This window comes from Daphnia magna, linkage group LG10 (assembly GCF_020631705.1).
Source record: "Daphnia magna isolate NIES linkage group LG10, ASM2063170v1.1, whole genome shotgun sequence".
NCBI classification, from domain to species: domain Eukaryota; kingdom Metazoa; phylum Arthropoda; class Branchiopoda; order Diplostraca; family Daphniidae; genus Daphnia; species Daphnia magna.
In genome coordinates this window covers 6,510,567-6,525,374 of record NC_059191.1, presented here as the reverse complement: position 1 = coordinate 6,525,374, position 14,808 = coordinate 6,510,567, and the positions used below count along the sequence as shown (strand labels likewise).

The window sequence follows — 14,808 nt, the reverse complement described above, 5'->3', positions numbered from 1 at the left end:
AAAAAAAAGCAAAATGTCGTCTGCTGCTTTCCAGGAAGAAGAAAAGAAGAGCCAGCAGGGGGAGCTCCTACATTCTCTCTTTTTTCTTATTTTATTTCTTGGCACCGACTTTTCTTTTTCCTATCTTTTTTTTTTCTTTTCTTCTTTTTTAACATACAACACATTCTACGTTGGCTGTACGGATGGTACGCACACACATCGGTTCGCTCAAATACACACACATAGACTCAGCCAAAATCTTGGCTGCGTTCCAATATGTTGAAAGAGGGGAAAAAAAAAGAGACGCCTCGGCTTTTTCCTTCATTTTCTATGTAAGAAGGGGAGGAAAAAAGAAACGCGTTTTTCTTCCTTTTTCCTGAGCGTATTTGAAAACTGGCAACGCTGGTAAAGCACAAAAAAAAAGGGAATCCATTCCCTCAATACATTGTAATGTCGACAATAAATGATAAACAATTCATACAATTCCAGCATTGAAATGAAATGAAATAAAATCAATAGTGGCCAATTTCAAGAGGACGCATTTTTAAAAATAAATGGCCGTTTGAATACCATACTCTTGCGTGATACCTAGGAGCCCAAAAAATGTTGGACTCCTCAAAAGCCGAGAAACAAAAGAATTTATTTTTTTATTTTTTTTTTGTTTTTTTCGGTTCACGCAGTTGAAATTAGAAAAAAAAAAAAGGTGTCAGAGCATTCAAACAATTCTTGCCCTATGCTATTTTATTTCCTTTGAATTTGAAGGAAAGAGGAAACAGATCTATATGTATAATATATCAAATAATGGTGAAAGATGGACAAACTGTTTTTGGATGTTCTCCAGAAAAAATTCTCTCCTTTTTTTTTTTTTCTATTTTCTTTTGCGGTGTAAAAAAAAATAAAAATAAAAATAAAAATAAAAAAATAAAATAAAATAAATGTCTTATTATTGCGGCGGCGTTGTTCTAGCCGGGAATTTCGTCTGTCTTTGATTTATGACTTTTAACCATTTCTCCCCTAGTTTTTTTGTTGTTTAATTTTTTTCTAATTTTACTCGGAAATCGTGAAATTGCTCCTTGATTCGTTCGACGCACAAGAGGCAAATGTGTAAAGGGAGGATGCGGGATTCTATTTTAAGGCCGGCGTAAACGGAACTCGGTGCCCCTACAAGTTAGTATATACAAAACGGCTATAGTTATGTATAAATATACAACGTCAGCGAGAGGGGGACGAAAGGCCAAGAAAAATAGTTGTATATAACCAAAGACGTTGGACGTGTCTGGAGGTCGACAGGGTCGCTGTAAAGCCTACCAAAGACTATCCATTTTAATTTCTTTATTTTTCCAACCTATTCTCATTTCCTACAAGAATAATAATAACAAAAAAAAATTGTGTTTCCCCGTTATTTTCAACGATTCAATATGTTATCACATTTTCCCCTTTTTTTGTGCTCTGCTTTGCTCATCGTTTTCGGTTGTGTGGCGTTCATTTGGACATTGGCCAACATCAGCGTTCTGGTTTTTCTGACTTGTACTTGGGTGTTGTATACCCGAGAGAAAAGAAAAGGGTGCCTCTCGTATATACACACACACACACACACACACTTTTATATTTATAAATATATATATATATAAAGAATTATATATACATATATTTTTTATATAAAGGACTAGAACCGTTGGCAAAGCAAACGCCAACGCCCCCTTTTTCTTACTATCTCTCCTATTTTTTATCCCCCAAAAAAAAAAAGTTGCACAAGCTCTGCATTTTTTTTCCCGACAGCAAAAAAAAAAATGAAAATGAAAATTGAGATGGAAGCAAACCAAGCAACAACAACAACAACCTTCAAAAAAAAAAGAAGAAGCAACGGCCCTATATATATATATATAACATACTAGATACACAATAGGCCTAAAACCTTAACCTTACGGATGGACAACTTCTTGGCTACCTCGCGAACTAGACAGCAAACTTTTTTATACAACAAAACAGTTTTCTAGTAGACGGAACAATCAGCTTCCAAGAAGAAGAAGAAAAAAAAAAGCGGGACCAGCAACGTACATATATATATATAAATATAAAAGAGGGAGAGTGCGAAAGGAATGCCAAACACAGCGAGTTAGGAAGAAGAGCTTCCTTTCGCTTGACGATGGGTCGATCGCTACATACGGACCAATGGTTTCCTATACGTCAAGGCTAAACTTGAGGAACAAGAATATAAGGGGAAAAAAAAAAAAAAGTACAAGCAACAACAAGAGAGAAAGAGAGAATAAAAAGAGGATCCGATAGGCTCCGGCAGCTTCAAGACGCAACTTTTCTCGGGACGGCCAGGGGCGGCCCGGATATATACAATGTGTGTAAATCACTGGTGTGTGTCTCTCTCTCTTTCTCTCTCTTGTTGAGGAGAAACAAACAACTGCATTATTCAACTGTCATGGCCGCGGAAACTGGCGGCCATTTGGAAAGACGGTGAAGCAAAAAGAGAGACAAGGACGTGGAGATTCATTAAGAGTCCATTAATGTTTCCCCGAGACCTCCTTACGGTTAGCAGCGCGTCGAGGAGACAGTTTTTTTTTTTTCCTCTTTTTTCGGGGGTGGTGGAAAGACGATGGGTGGTGAAGGAGTAGGAAACAAAAAAACAAAAAACAAAAGAAGAGTCATCAATCGATGGTGATGATATGGTCCTCCCTTTTTCCACCCAATTCACGGACGAAGCCAAAATGAGTGTTGAAAATTCGGTGAAAAACTTTTAGGAGGGGGGCTAAAATAAAATGAAAGAGGAAAAATACCCCCCCCCCCCCTTCCGTCGTTTGACGTCATCAGCCAAAGAGCACGGGCCGGAAATCGATCCAGCTGCACGAACACGATTCTCTCTCTCTCTTTCCTATGTATACTGTACATGTCTGTATGTGTGTGTGTGTCTACACACAGTTTGTACATGTATAGCGGAAGCAAAAACAAAACAAAAAATAAATAAAAAAAATTTGGTCTTTTCTCTGTTTTCATAAAAGAAAAAAAAAAGGAAATAAAAAAAGGTCCTACTCGTCGCAGAGAGTGGAATCGGACACGCCAATCCGCAATCAAAAAGTCCTGCTGTGTGTCTCTCAGGCAACCTCCACACGTACACACAGAGTGGACAATAAGGGAACTAACGAACGAGTGGATGAAGCGCGCACCCACACACACACACACACACACACACACACACTCGCAAAAAGAAAAGAAATAAAAGAAAACTATAAAAAAAAAGAGGAGTTTCGCCAAGTGTTTAAGTGAAGAGGACTCAATCAAACCATCTCTTTCCTACTACCTGCTCTCTTTCTCTCTGTCTGTGTGTGTTTCTCAAAAGGAATGCAAATGAAAAATGAAAAATGAAAAAAATAATAGGGCCAAGTACCTGGAAGAAGAGGCAGAAGCAAACCCATTGATAATACTTGACGTATTTCTTGTCAGCCTCGTCCCTGGGCGCCCGATCGACGCCCGGATGGGGCACTTCGAAGCCGACCTTTTTGAGGTGGGCGCTGTGGATGGTGTAGGTCGAATGGATCCAGCAGTAGGTGTTAAGGACGTCCTCGGGGATATCCTTGGTGTGGATGCAGTCGATGGGGTTGCCGACGTACTGTCTCGTCGTGACGATGAGACTGAACGCCAGCAAGATCATCACCGTGATGCTGTAGTGCAGCCGGAAGACGGACGAGTCTATGTGGATGTGGCTGACTTTGATGAGATTCTTCAGACCCCGGAATATGTCCAACATGGTGGCCGTAGTTTAAGATTTCGCGCGAAAGAGAAGCGTGTACAAGTGTAGAGCTGAGAGGGACTCGGTTGACGCGCTCAAACGGCGGCAACGGAGCACTCAGCAACACTCGACACGGATCTTCCGCCTTTTTCCCGACTCCTCTATCCCTCCTCCTCTATCCCTCTATCCCTCCTCAATCCCTCCTCCTCCTCCTTCTCCTCCTTCGTCTTCGTCTTCGTCTTCTTCTTCTTCTGTCCCTACCACCGCACAATTCCTCCACGTTTGCTGCCGTCGCCGTTGCTTTCGCCACCACCACCTTGTCCTACAATCCGACAAACCATCGATTGCGATGATTGCACTGGGCTAATTTTTTCTTGTCTTGTCTTGTTGTTTTTGTTTTTGTTTTTTTTTGGGGGTTTTCGCTTTTTGTTGTCGAAATATTTGGAATCGATTTTCCAATTTTAATTCAATCCACTGAGCGACGCACAATGCCGGCTGGACCACCAATAATCCGCACCGTAGTCCACACAACGAGCGGATGTAGTTATTCCACTAGGTGTTGCTGCCGACAATGTCACTAATCGAATCCGCCCATTCGATCCGTCCATAGTTTCATGGACGACTTACCGATCAATTTGCAATTTGTTTTGTTTTGTTTTGCTTCTTCTTCTTTCAATTGCAAATTGTTTCAACCCAAAAACGCTACGTTGCCTTTTTGATCCCCATCTTCATTTTTCCCATTTTTCTCTCTTCTTTCTCTTTAAATCTCACGTAGATTCAATTTCAAATTTCCCACCAAACGGCCAATTTTCTTTCAAAATCGCACACCCCCTCACAAAAAAAAAAAAACAAAAAAAAAAAAAGGGAAACGACGAGCTGAATTTGTTGTAGTCAGTTGATTATATTTCGAGAGATGGAGGCTCTTGCGGCTCTCTTTTTCGTCTTCGGCTGCTTCCTCTTGAGCTTCTTTGATATCGGCCGTTGTGTCGGCGTCTCCTTTTCTTCTTGCCTCGTCTCGACCTTTTCTTCTGCGTCCCGCGACGATGGAATCCAACAACAATGACGACGACCAGATGATGACGGTGCGATCCAGCGACAACAGCGATGCTGACCGATGCTCATACTGTGCACGCTGCGACTCTACACACAAATTCGCCACACTCCTTCTTCTTATTCTTATTCTTTCTCCTTCGTTTCGCAAAAGATTCTTCTTCCAATCAGAAAGGGCAAGCAGCCCCCTCTCGTCGACACCCCCGCACACACACACACCCTCCCCTCGAGCGAGTGAGTAGTATTGTCGAGTCCACTGATGCGCTACACAACGCACTCGATGATCGACAGTCTACCAGTCCAACAAAAAAAAAAGAAAAGCCAATGAAAATTGTGCAACGGAATTTTTTTTTTCAACCCCGGGGTTTGTTTGTTTTGTTTGTTTTTTTTAACTTTCGAGGCAGCGAACAATGTGCATCAGAAAGAAGATAGAAAAACGGGAGAAAATAACAAAAGAATAGGCGGAGGGGATATAAAAGATCAGCACAACTGGGCAACAACAACCCAAAAAAAAAAAAGAAATAAAGACGCAAAAAATTGCGAAACAAACTGCACTTTTTTTTTTCTTTTCTTCTTTCCCCGTCAGCGATTTTTGAATTCCACCCTCTTTTTTTTTTCACGAAACGAAACTCACGCACTCGGCTAACACAAAATCATCGGAACCAACAGAAAAGAAAAAAACTTTTTGAAGACCCACCCGCTTCAATTTCAAACCCCGTTTTTTCTTTTTCTTGCTTCCGTTTTAGCGGACGGGCAAAAATAAAAAATGGAGTAACGGGTAAACGTTTCTCTCTTTTTCTTTTCTTTTTCAAAAAAAAAAGTACCCAGCACCGTGAGCCAAGGCCGCCCACTGCACTTTGAATTGCTGTTTGAGGGAAGTAAAGAAGAAGAAGAAGAAGAAAAAAAAAAAATCTGACGGCGCTGGTCGGTGCTGGGGCTAAGGCTTGTGCTGGGCCGGAGCCGACTTGTCCAACTGATTCCCTCTGGCACACTGAAGACAGGCGCATAGTGAAGCAGTCAAACCCTGGCTAGAAGAAGACAACAAAACAAAAAAAAAGGAAAAAAAAAAAAGAAGAAGAGGAGGAGGAGACGTTGGATGGGGTTGGCATTTACTCTCTGTGTGTGTGTGTGTGTGCGTGTGTGTGTGTAAGTTTAAAGGCATGCGCAGCAACCGATCGGGCGGCCAGTTGAGACGGAAAGAGAGAGCCAGTAAAGTGGCAAAAGAGTCCACCTCCCTTGCCAGCATGACGCACAGATACGGGGCCAAAAAAATAAAATAAAATAAAATATAAATAAATAATAATAATAATAATGTTTCGTATCTCTGACTTCAAGGAATTTTTTGATGTTCTTATATACTCTGCTGATGGCCAATTAGAAATTGGGTTTTTTTTTTCCCCTTGCCTTTTCATAAAAGATGTAAAAAATTAGCTTGTTGGGAGCTTTTCAACACAAGATGGCTGCTATCGACAACAATAACAAGGAGACATGCATTTGTGCGTGTTATTTCAACAGAAAAGAAAAAAAGAAATATAAACAGATGTCATTGAATGTCTCCCAGCAGCAACTATAGCAACGATTGGTAATTGGTTCAGGAAAAGACATAGCGAGTCCTATCAAAAACGAAAGGCGGGGTGGTTAACGGTCGGCTGGATCGGGATAACGATCCGTGCACAACCCTCCCCCCCCAACCCCCATCACAGTCCGTGTGATCAACTCGCGACAAATGCAAAAAGAAAAGGAAGGGGGAAATAGCTCAAAGACTAAAAACAAGTCGAGCCAAACAACATGCAAATAATATATATTTAAACAAAAAAAGAATTCAAATCATTATTTTAGCTATTTTACGCGCAACTGATGGAAACGAAAAAAAAAAAAACTAAAATAAAAATAATTGTCCCTCTCTCCGTTTCAAGTTGCCCCTTTTTTTTTTCTTTTTCTTTTAAAACATTTAATTTATCATCCTCGAATAATGCATCACTTGGATGGTTTTGCTCAGACGACGTCGCAAAGAATAAAAAATCAAAATCTTTTTCATATTTATCAATTCACTTTCGATGAGGCGAGAGGCAATGGTGTTTCTAACGGCAGCGTTTTTTTAAAGCGGTTGCCATCTAGCGGTAAATAGTAGCAAGAGAAAATTAGTCATCGTTCCAGGAAGTGAGTGGGGCAATAGTTAATCATAAATGACGTCCCACCTACCTCAGTCTGATGCGAAATAATTAAAACAAAACACACACACACACACACATACACACATATACAAAAGGTTATGGGTGGCGGTAAAAGATAAAAGAGTTTCAATAATGATTCATCGGTAGATATAGAGCTACTATCCGCCAGATATGAAACGGGGCATGAATCAAATGCAACTTCCGGGGAGGAGTTCTTTTTTTTTTTTTAAGAGGAAGAAAAAAAAAAAAAATGGGCCATTGCTCATCTGTTTGTTTGAATCTCAGCCAAAAAGTGGGAAAAGAAAAAAAAAACGATGACGTCACACAGCCTCTTTCACAGTCTCTCGCCGATTCGTCATCATTCATCAAAAAGTGCGCTCCGAAAAAAAAAATAAAAATAAAAATAAAATAAGTTTCTCGAGAAGAAATTTGTGATGGTGAAATGCGCGTTGTGTCCCAACGTCCAGAATTTTTGACATTTACGTGAACAAAAGAGAAAAATCACTGCGGGTTCCTTTGTTTTCACCCCCCACACAAAAAAAAAAAAAAAAGGGCAACTCCATTTACCACGATTGACGTCATAGCTTCCAGCAAAGAAACTCCACGACCTTTTCCCCACAACTATTAACATCACCATTTTATTTTATTTTTATTTTTTTACGGCCTTATGTTTTTGTTGTTTTTTTTCGGTGCAAATATCTCGCTGAACATGACACGTTATCTTTTACGCTTCTCACCTTATTTGTGTGGCTCTGTGTTTCTAGTTGTATCTTGTCCGGCTACAGCGATGCTTTTTTGTTTTTTGTTTTTTTTTTTTCTTTTTCTGATCTCTCCTGCCCCTCCCCCAGAAGGACGCGTCTTCCCCGAACCAGAAAGTTGCATCTTCTGGCGCAACGGACGTCGCATTTTTTGTTTCTTTCGCTTTGAAAATTTCTCGGATGGATGGACTGAATGTTTGGTTACACAAGAATTGTTGGCTCCAGTTCCAATTTTTCGTATCTCGTCCTGGAATTACAAGTAGGAAATCGAATTAAAATACAAACCAAAATGACAATTCACGAGAAAAAATCAACTCTAAAGATCATTGCACACGCAAAACTTGTTCTTTTTTTTTCTTCTTTTTTCGAAGACTACGGCAACCTTGAAAAAAAATAAAAAAGTCACCAGAAAAACGATCATAAACAGTTGCAATCGATTGAAACGAACGCGATTTCCCATTCGGCCTCCTTTACATTTGATTTCTGGGACACGGGCCAGCAGAAGCAGCCGTCGTTTCATCTTAAGGGACAGGCCTCTCTTTCACAAGTCCTGACAAGAAAAAGAAGAAGAAGAAGAAGAAGAAGAAAAAAAACGTAAGTTGTTTATCGCCCTATACAAGCCGTCCAACCGAACCTCTCGTTTCTATAACAACCCCCAGCTCCCGCAGTTGGTGAATGCCCGTCGTGTATCGACTGCTCTCTCTCTCTCTCTCTTTCTCTTTTCTCATCAAAGATCCAACAGAGTATAGAGAGAGAGACAGAAAAGGACAAGAAACTTTGGGATAGCATCAGTCACAATCTTTCAGGCTAGGTGCCCCCCCCTCTCCCCTCCACATGTAGGCTACTCTATATACATATATAGTTAACTCACTGAGCTGTTCGGCTCTCGACACACTTACCGTCTTCAGCTACCCTTGATTAGCCTCCGCCATCTAGATTTCCCTTTTTTCTCTCTTTCTCTCTTCGTCTAGTAAAAAAAAAAAAGAAAAAGAAAAGGCCAATCTTTTGAGAGCAGCGCCAAATCAAAGCCAAGACACCATCACTTTGCTACATCATTGATAGTGCTGCTGCTAAGAAACTATCCCCTTCCCCTTTTTTTTTTAAATACAAGAATATAAAGAGATAGATAGGATATTGGGGACGTCACTTTCTATTGCAACAGTCTCCCCCACACACACACACACACACACACACACACACATACACAGAGAGAGAGAAAAGAATCCTATCCATCCACTTGGTTCGCCATTTGACGATTTGACTTTACCGCGCGGCCACCCTTTCTTTGATGGCCGTCCGTCTCTCTTATGAGCACCAAGGATGGCCGAGGCGCTTTGATTGGGGCAACCAAAGTGTCCCCCCCCCCTTTATATTTTTTTTCTTCTTCTTCTTCTTCTGCCAGGGCCGCATTGCACTGGCAAATGTCATCGTAAAAATGAAGCGAGGCCGGCGCGCACGTCATTTCAAATAGCCATCAACTTGTGTCTTTGTTGTGTGTCCCACCCCCTTCTTGCCCAGCAACTCTTCACCACACGAGAATTTTATTCGGGATTGTGCGTATATATATATAGCAGATCCTTATGCCTTTTCGTTTCTTTTTTTTTTTTGAACTTCTTTTTCTTTTTTTATGACAACTCGATTGAAATGGCCAGTCTCATAAGTTTCCGGTGTGTCTACAGTCACGTGACGTGATCGATCCTTCTTATTCTCACATCCCCCCCCTCTTCTTTTTTTTTTAAATAATGAAATGAAAAAAAAAAAAAAATGGAGAAAGAACGAAAAGTCAGCGAATAATGGCCAGCACCCAATCTGAAATAAGAAAATAAAAATAAAAAAAAATAAAAATAAAAAATAAGAAATAAAAAAGAAAGAGCTGCTGATTCGTGTGTGTCCGTATAGTATATGCTTCCGGGCGGATATTGATTGGAAACAGGTCAGCCTTTTCTCTCTCTCTCTCTCTCTCTCTCTTCTTTTATGTGTGTGAGCATGTTCCCTGTGTAACGGTACTACACACTTGAATTCTTCCCTAGCTCGGCGCAATTTATTTTTTTCCCCCTCTTTTCCTGACCGACATATTTGATTATTTTCTATAGACAACAATCAATAAAGACACCACAATTTTATAGACGGGGTCTTTCTGTTACGTGTGTGAAAAAGAAGAAGAAGAAGGAAAGAAAAAGAAAAAAAAAGTGTTGACTCTTTGTTTGTCAACTCGACGTGCAATGAAAAAAAGCGGATCTGACCAGCAGTTTTTCGACCCATGTCAACAACAAGGAAAACAACGTGAAATAGCCTCCTATTTGTCCTTTTACCCGCCGTCTTCACCGTTAATTTGATAACAACAAGATTGACATGAGAAAAACAATTGAAAAAGAAAAATGCTGAGCTCTTTTTGTTTGGAAACGTCATCAGTTCTTTGGTGATTCACATCGAATCGTCAACGTGTGATTTTCAAGAATCACATAAAAAAAAATAAAATAAAATAAAAAAAGAGGCCGCATCTACACTCTATTTATTATAATCTTAAAAAAGAAAAAGGAACAAAAAAAAATCGACTCTATAAGAGGATGAAGCCGCACGCGGGAATTGCGGGATGGGCAAAAGCAGCAGCAGCAGCAGCAGAGAGGGCGGACTTGGGTCTGTAGGATGTGCTGTGTGGGCTAACTTCCGCTTGGCGGAACACGACTGGACTACCTCTGACACACAGTTTCTATCTGGATGACGCATCATCAAAGTTAACAGTCGTCGACGAAACCATTTGCTCAGTTGCCCTTTCCTTACGACGCCGACGACGACGACTACTACCCCCCTCTCTTTAGTATTAAGTGGATAGCCCCTTTTATTCCCCCCTTCCACCCATAGTTCAAGCGAGACTTGATAATCAATTAGAGCTATAGAGAGGACTCGAAACCTTCTGCTTCTTTTTTTTTTCTTTTTCGGTTTGCTGCGGGACCTTTTCCAGTCATAAACCGTTTATCTGGTCCTGTTCTTGTGGGATTCTATAAAAGACGACGTTAGCTGGTCCTAATCAGTCAGGGCTATTGCCCTTCCTCCTTTCCCCCCTTTCAAGTTATACTACCCCAGTAACTAAAACGGGCCCGAAAACTCTCCGTCTTCCCAAAGTCCAAAATCCAATTGTCTCGATACTTCTACGGATCTTATTGTCTTTTCCAGTTGGAACAAACATGGAGAGGAAAGGGAAAAAAAAGGGACTTTTTTTTATTTTATTTTTTATTTTTTACTACACCGAAATTTGGAAGTAATCTTATATGTTGTTTTGTTTTATTTTCAGCGCAAGCACAAAGAGTTTTAGTGACCCATAGAGGCAGAAACAACCGCACTGAAATCAACCAGACTAAACCCCGCCCGCCCCACCAACAAAAAAACAAACAAAACAAAACAAAAAAAACGAGGGAATGTGAGGTGCGAATTGAACGATGATGAATGAAAAGGGCCATTCGATTCAATGGATTGTTTTTGATGTAGTTATATATGGCCTTAGGATAACTGTAGCCCTTACACGTTAAGACTATAAATATAATAGGATGGCCGGCACCGCTGGGCGCGCGCGCGCGGATGTGATTGATCTGCCATCGAAAGCTCATGGCCGTTCCATCAAGAGTTTTCATCCGTACAGAGTTCCATATCATTCATCTCTCTTCGGTTCTACACACACACACACACACACACTATGCGCACCGTATAAACCCAATGATTCCCCTCCCTTTTTCTTTTTCTTCAGACCTTAAGAAACTATAAAAAGAAAAACGACCATCCATTCGTTTTTCTCTTCTTTTCTACGTTTGATCTTGCCCCCGCTTCTTTTATACATACATACAGTGGTAGCTATTCGAAGAAAATAAATGAAAAAATAAAATAAAAAAACCTATAGTGTAGTACATGTGTCTGTCGGGTTTTTTTTTTCCTTCTTTCCAACTTGCTCAATCAACCAATGAGTCTTCAAAAATAAAAACTAAATAAAAAATACTGTATAGTAAGTTAATCAGTTCGTACGAGAATTGCAGAGCGAGATCTCCGGCCGCACTGTCTAACTCCATTACATGCATGTATCTACCTCTCCTCTTTTTCTCTGTAGTACTGGAGGTATACTTGCGAGGCCTGCATTCTTTGATGCAATCACAGCAGACGCCCAGAGGCCCAGCCAAACATGCAGGCGAACTCAACCCAAGTTATAATTTATTTTATTATTTTATTATTTTCGCTCCGTCTCCAACCGTAAACCAAAGAGGAGCCTCAGCATGTGACGTGTTAACAATTGAATTATCTTGTAATGCTACGACGGCTCTTTCTTAGCAATTCTTTGTTGGCGTCGTCGAGACGAATGTCTTCAGCAGGCAAAACAAAAAGCTACTGCAATAGGTCGAGTTGTGCTGATATCTTTTAATCTTTATTTATACATAGTGTAAGGAGGACAAGTTAGACTATTTACCACTGATGCCAGTCATATCATACAATTAGTTGGCCGGGAAAGAAAAGTCCTCCGACAAGAACATCGTAACTTGTTAGCTCAACTAAAAATGGCTCTCGTCTTTCGTTATGTGTCGTCGTTGAAGGCCTCTGGCGACGACTTGTTAACTCTTGATGACAACAAGAGAAGAAAAACAAAAGAGAGATTCTACTGCAGCAACAATCGTCGTGGATGATGCCCTAAGATTCTCTTTCTTCTATTTCGTTCTCTACTACTGTAGACTTGGAAGCTTTCTTTTCCTCAGTCTTATATAACAAGCGCCAATTCTTTAAATGTGTATCTATATTTACAAGAGAAGAAGATCACCAAGAATAGAGCGTTCTGTGGGGAGAATGAAGGTTTTTTTTTTTTTTTGTGGGAGGGAAGAAAATAATAAATAAAAGAAAAAGGGAATAACACTTGGCCTCGGGACTAATTGGACCTCGCCGACTGGGCAATCAGCGATAGGTAGTCATTGAGACTGAGAGGACACTCGACTGATTAGCGGATTGATTCCACTATATATATATAGTTCGTACTACGCCCAGAGTACTATATACAGTAGGATGTAACGAATATTGGGTATGCTTGAAACGACACGCTAGTCGACGCCAGCAGATGAAACGAAAATGCAACCCTCCCCCCCTTAACAAAAAAAAAAAAGAGGAAACTTAAATAAAATCACACTGCATCCCTTATTAATTCCTTTCGTCTTGTACTTTGCAACAACATTTTTTCTTTGAAGAAATTCTCCAGCCCCCCCCCCCCTTTCTTTTTTACATCTTCTCTCCCGGGCAAAATTATACCCGAGATAGGGTAGCACAAATAGCGTGCTACTGCTCTGTATCTGCGTGTATTAAAAGAGAATAGAAAAATACTAGTCACGTTCATCGGGGAAAAAAAAGCAGCAGGGCTGTCTTTCTGACGTGGACGCGAGCGCCTGTCTTGTTCTCCTTTCTCTCTTTTTTTTTTTTTTGTCGATGCCAACTGAGGCTGAATAGCATCGGGCAAAAGGATATAATACATGCTGTCTTTCTCACTAGAATTCTAGCTCTTTTCTGATATCTTTTGTGCCGGTCTGGGACCCCCTAATTGGATCAGACGCCGACCTTCTGTAACAGACTACATTTTCCATCCTTTTTCTACTTCTACTTCTTTCCTTTTTCCCGCCTTTCTCTCAGCCTCTCGTCTCCAATTTTCCTCGTCCCAACTTAACAGTCCTCATTTGATTACGACGAGAGATCCGGCCACACACAGAACAGAAAACATTCAAAGAGATGGAGAGAAATTTACTCCAAAGAAATGAAAGTGTAGATACACCTTACCTTAAAATGTGTGTTTCTTCAAGGGCATCGCAAGCATCTTCAGTATGGCAGCTCAGAAAAGTGAACTGGAGCACGAAACAATGGTCTTTCTATTGAGGTACTTCATCTTGGCCTTCCATTAACTTTGGACATGCTGCAAGCCACAGTCAAGACAGCAGGCCTGTTTGGGTCAAAACACCTGCTAACCATGTGCTTCAAAATGGTTGTAATTGCAAAAAGTGTGGCACTTTTTGTTTCGTACCACACATGGTCTTTTACAGCATGGTGAATTCTATGCTCGAACCAAGTCTTTACTGTTTACAGCACTTATAGAAACACTTCAGTTGGAGAATATGAGATTAAATTAATTATCATATCTTTGTGAAAATGTGATATTTAGTGCTAGTCCACACACCAGTCATGTCACAAGTGGCATAAACATCATAATTGTTCCACACATGCTATTATGTACACAACAAATGGCTAACTTTCACAATTAAAAAAATTACTGATACAGCAAACTTAATGATCAGTCTTCAACTGGATTTGACTTGATGAATTTCGGTGCCAAGTCTTCATATGGACAGTCACTAAAGAAAGACGACGAAACTAAATTTATGTTCCACAAATTTTGGCGCCAAATAAGTTACATGTGAGAACCATGCTGGAAATGGCCATCTGGTGCCCCTATATCGAAATTGTAAGGGCTTGACTTCACCACTTAAAATTATTAATTCAACTAAACTTAACGTAAAATCATTATCTTCCCCTTTAATAAAAAAAAAAAAACGTCTAACAGAGTAGTACAATTCAATATTTCCAGTAGTTCTCGCGCTAGATAGTTAACATTTTTGCGAAATGCTCGCCAAAGTCCATCTGGTGCCTATAGAACGAAATTAATGGAAAAGAGCTTTTGAAACTAAAACTTAGTTACCGGTACCTTCTTTCATATCATTGCTAGCAGGTCTAGTAAAACTAATTGTGTACCTAAAATACGAAAAGAAAAAAAAAAAAGATTCAACTAGATACGACCACATTTTTTCTATGAATAACCTGAGACTAGACCTTGGACAACGAAATGGCTCCGTTCAAATTAAATCACAGTCACGCGTCCTTCCTTTCTTTTCAGTTCCTTTCCTTTGAGTGGAAACTAGTCTTGCGTTGAGAAAAGAAAGAGCCGAAGTGAAAGTGATAAATTGTGAAGGGACTCTGGACACGATCACAACTCGTTAAGAGATACACCAGCCTAGACAACACACATGGAAATAGCCATTTCGTACTTTTCTCTTGGCTTTTCTACCTTTTTTTCCCATAACAAAATGTAAGCAGCTAGGAACTT

General features: G+C 40.3%; 1 protein-coding gene across 1 annotated transcript in view; it reads right to left on the bottom strand.

Annotated features, from left to right (window-relative positions):
• LOC116931864 (innexin shaking-B) overlaps positions 1-5,762 on the bottom strand; it is a 28,685-nt gene extending 22,923 nt beyond the window's left edge. The window contains exon 1 of the mRNA XM_032939518.2: positions 3,374-5,762. Coding sequence (XP_032795409.1) covers positions 3,374-3,733 — 360 coding nt within the window. The 5' untranslated portion in view covers positions 3,734-5,762. The remainder of the gene's footprint in view (positions 1-3,373) is intronic.
• Between the last annotated feature and the right edge of the window lie 9,046 nt (positions 5,763-14,808).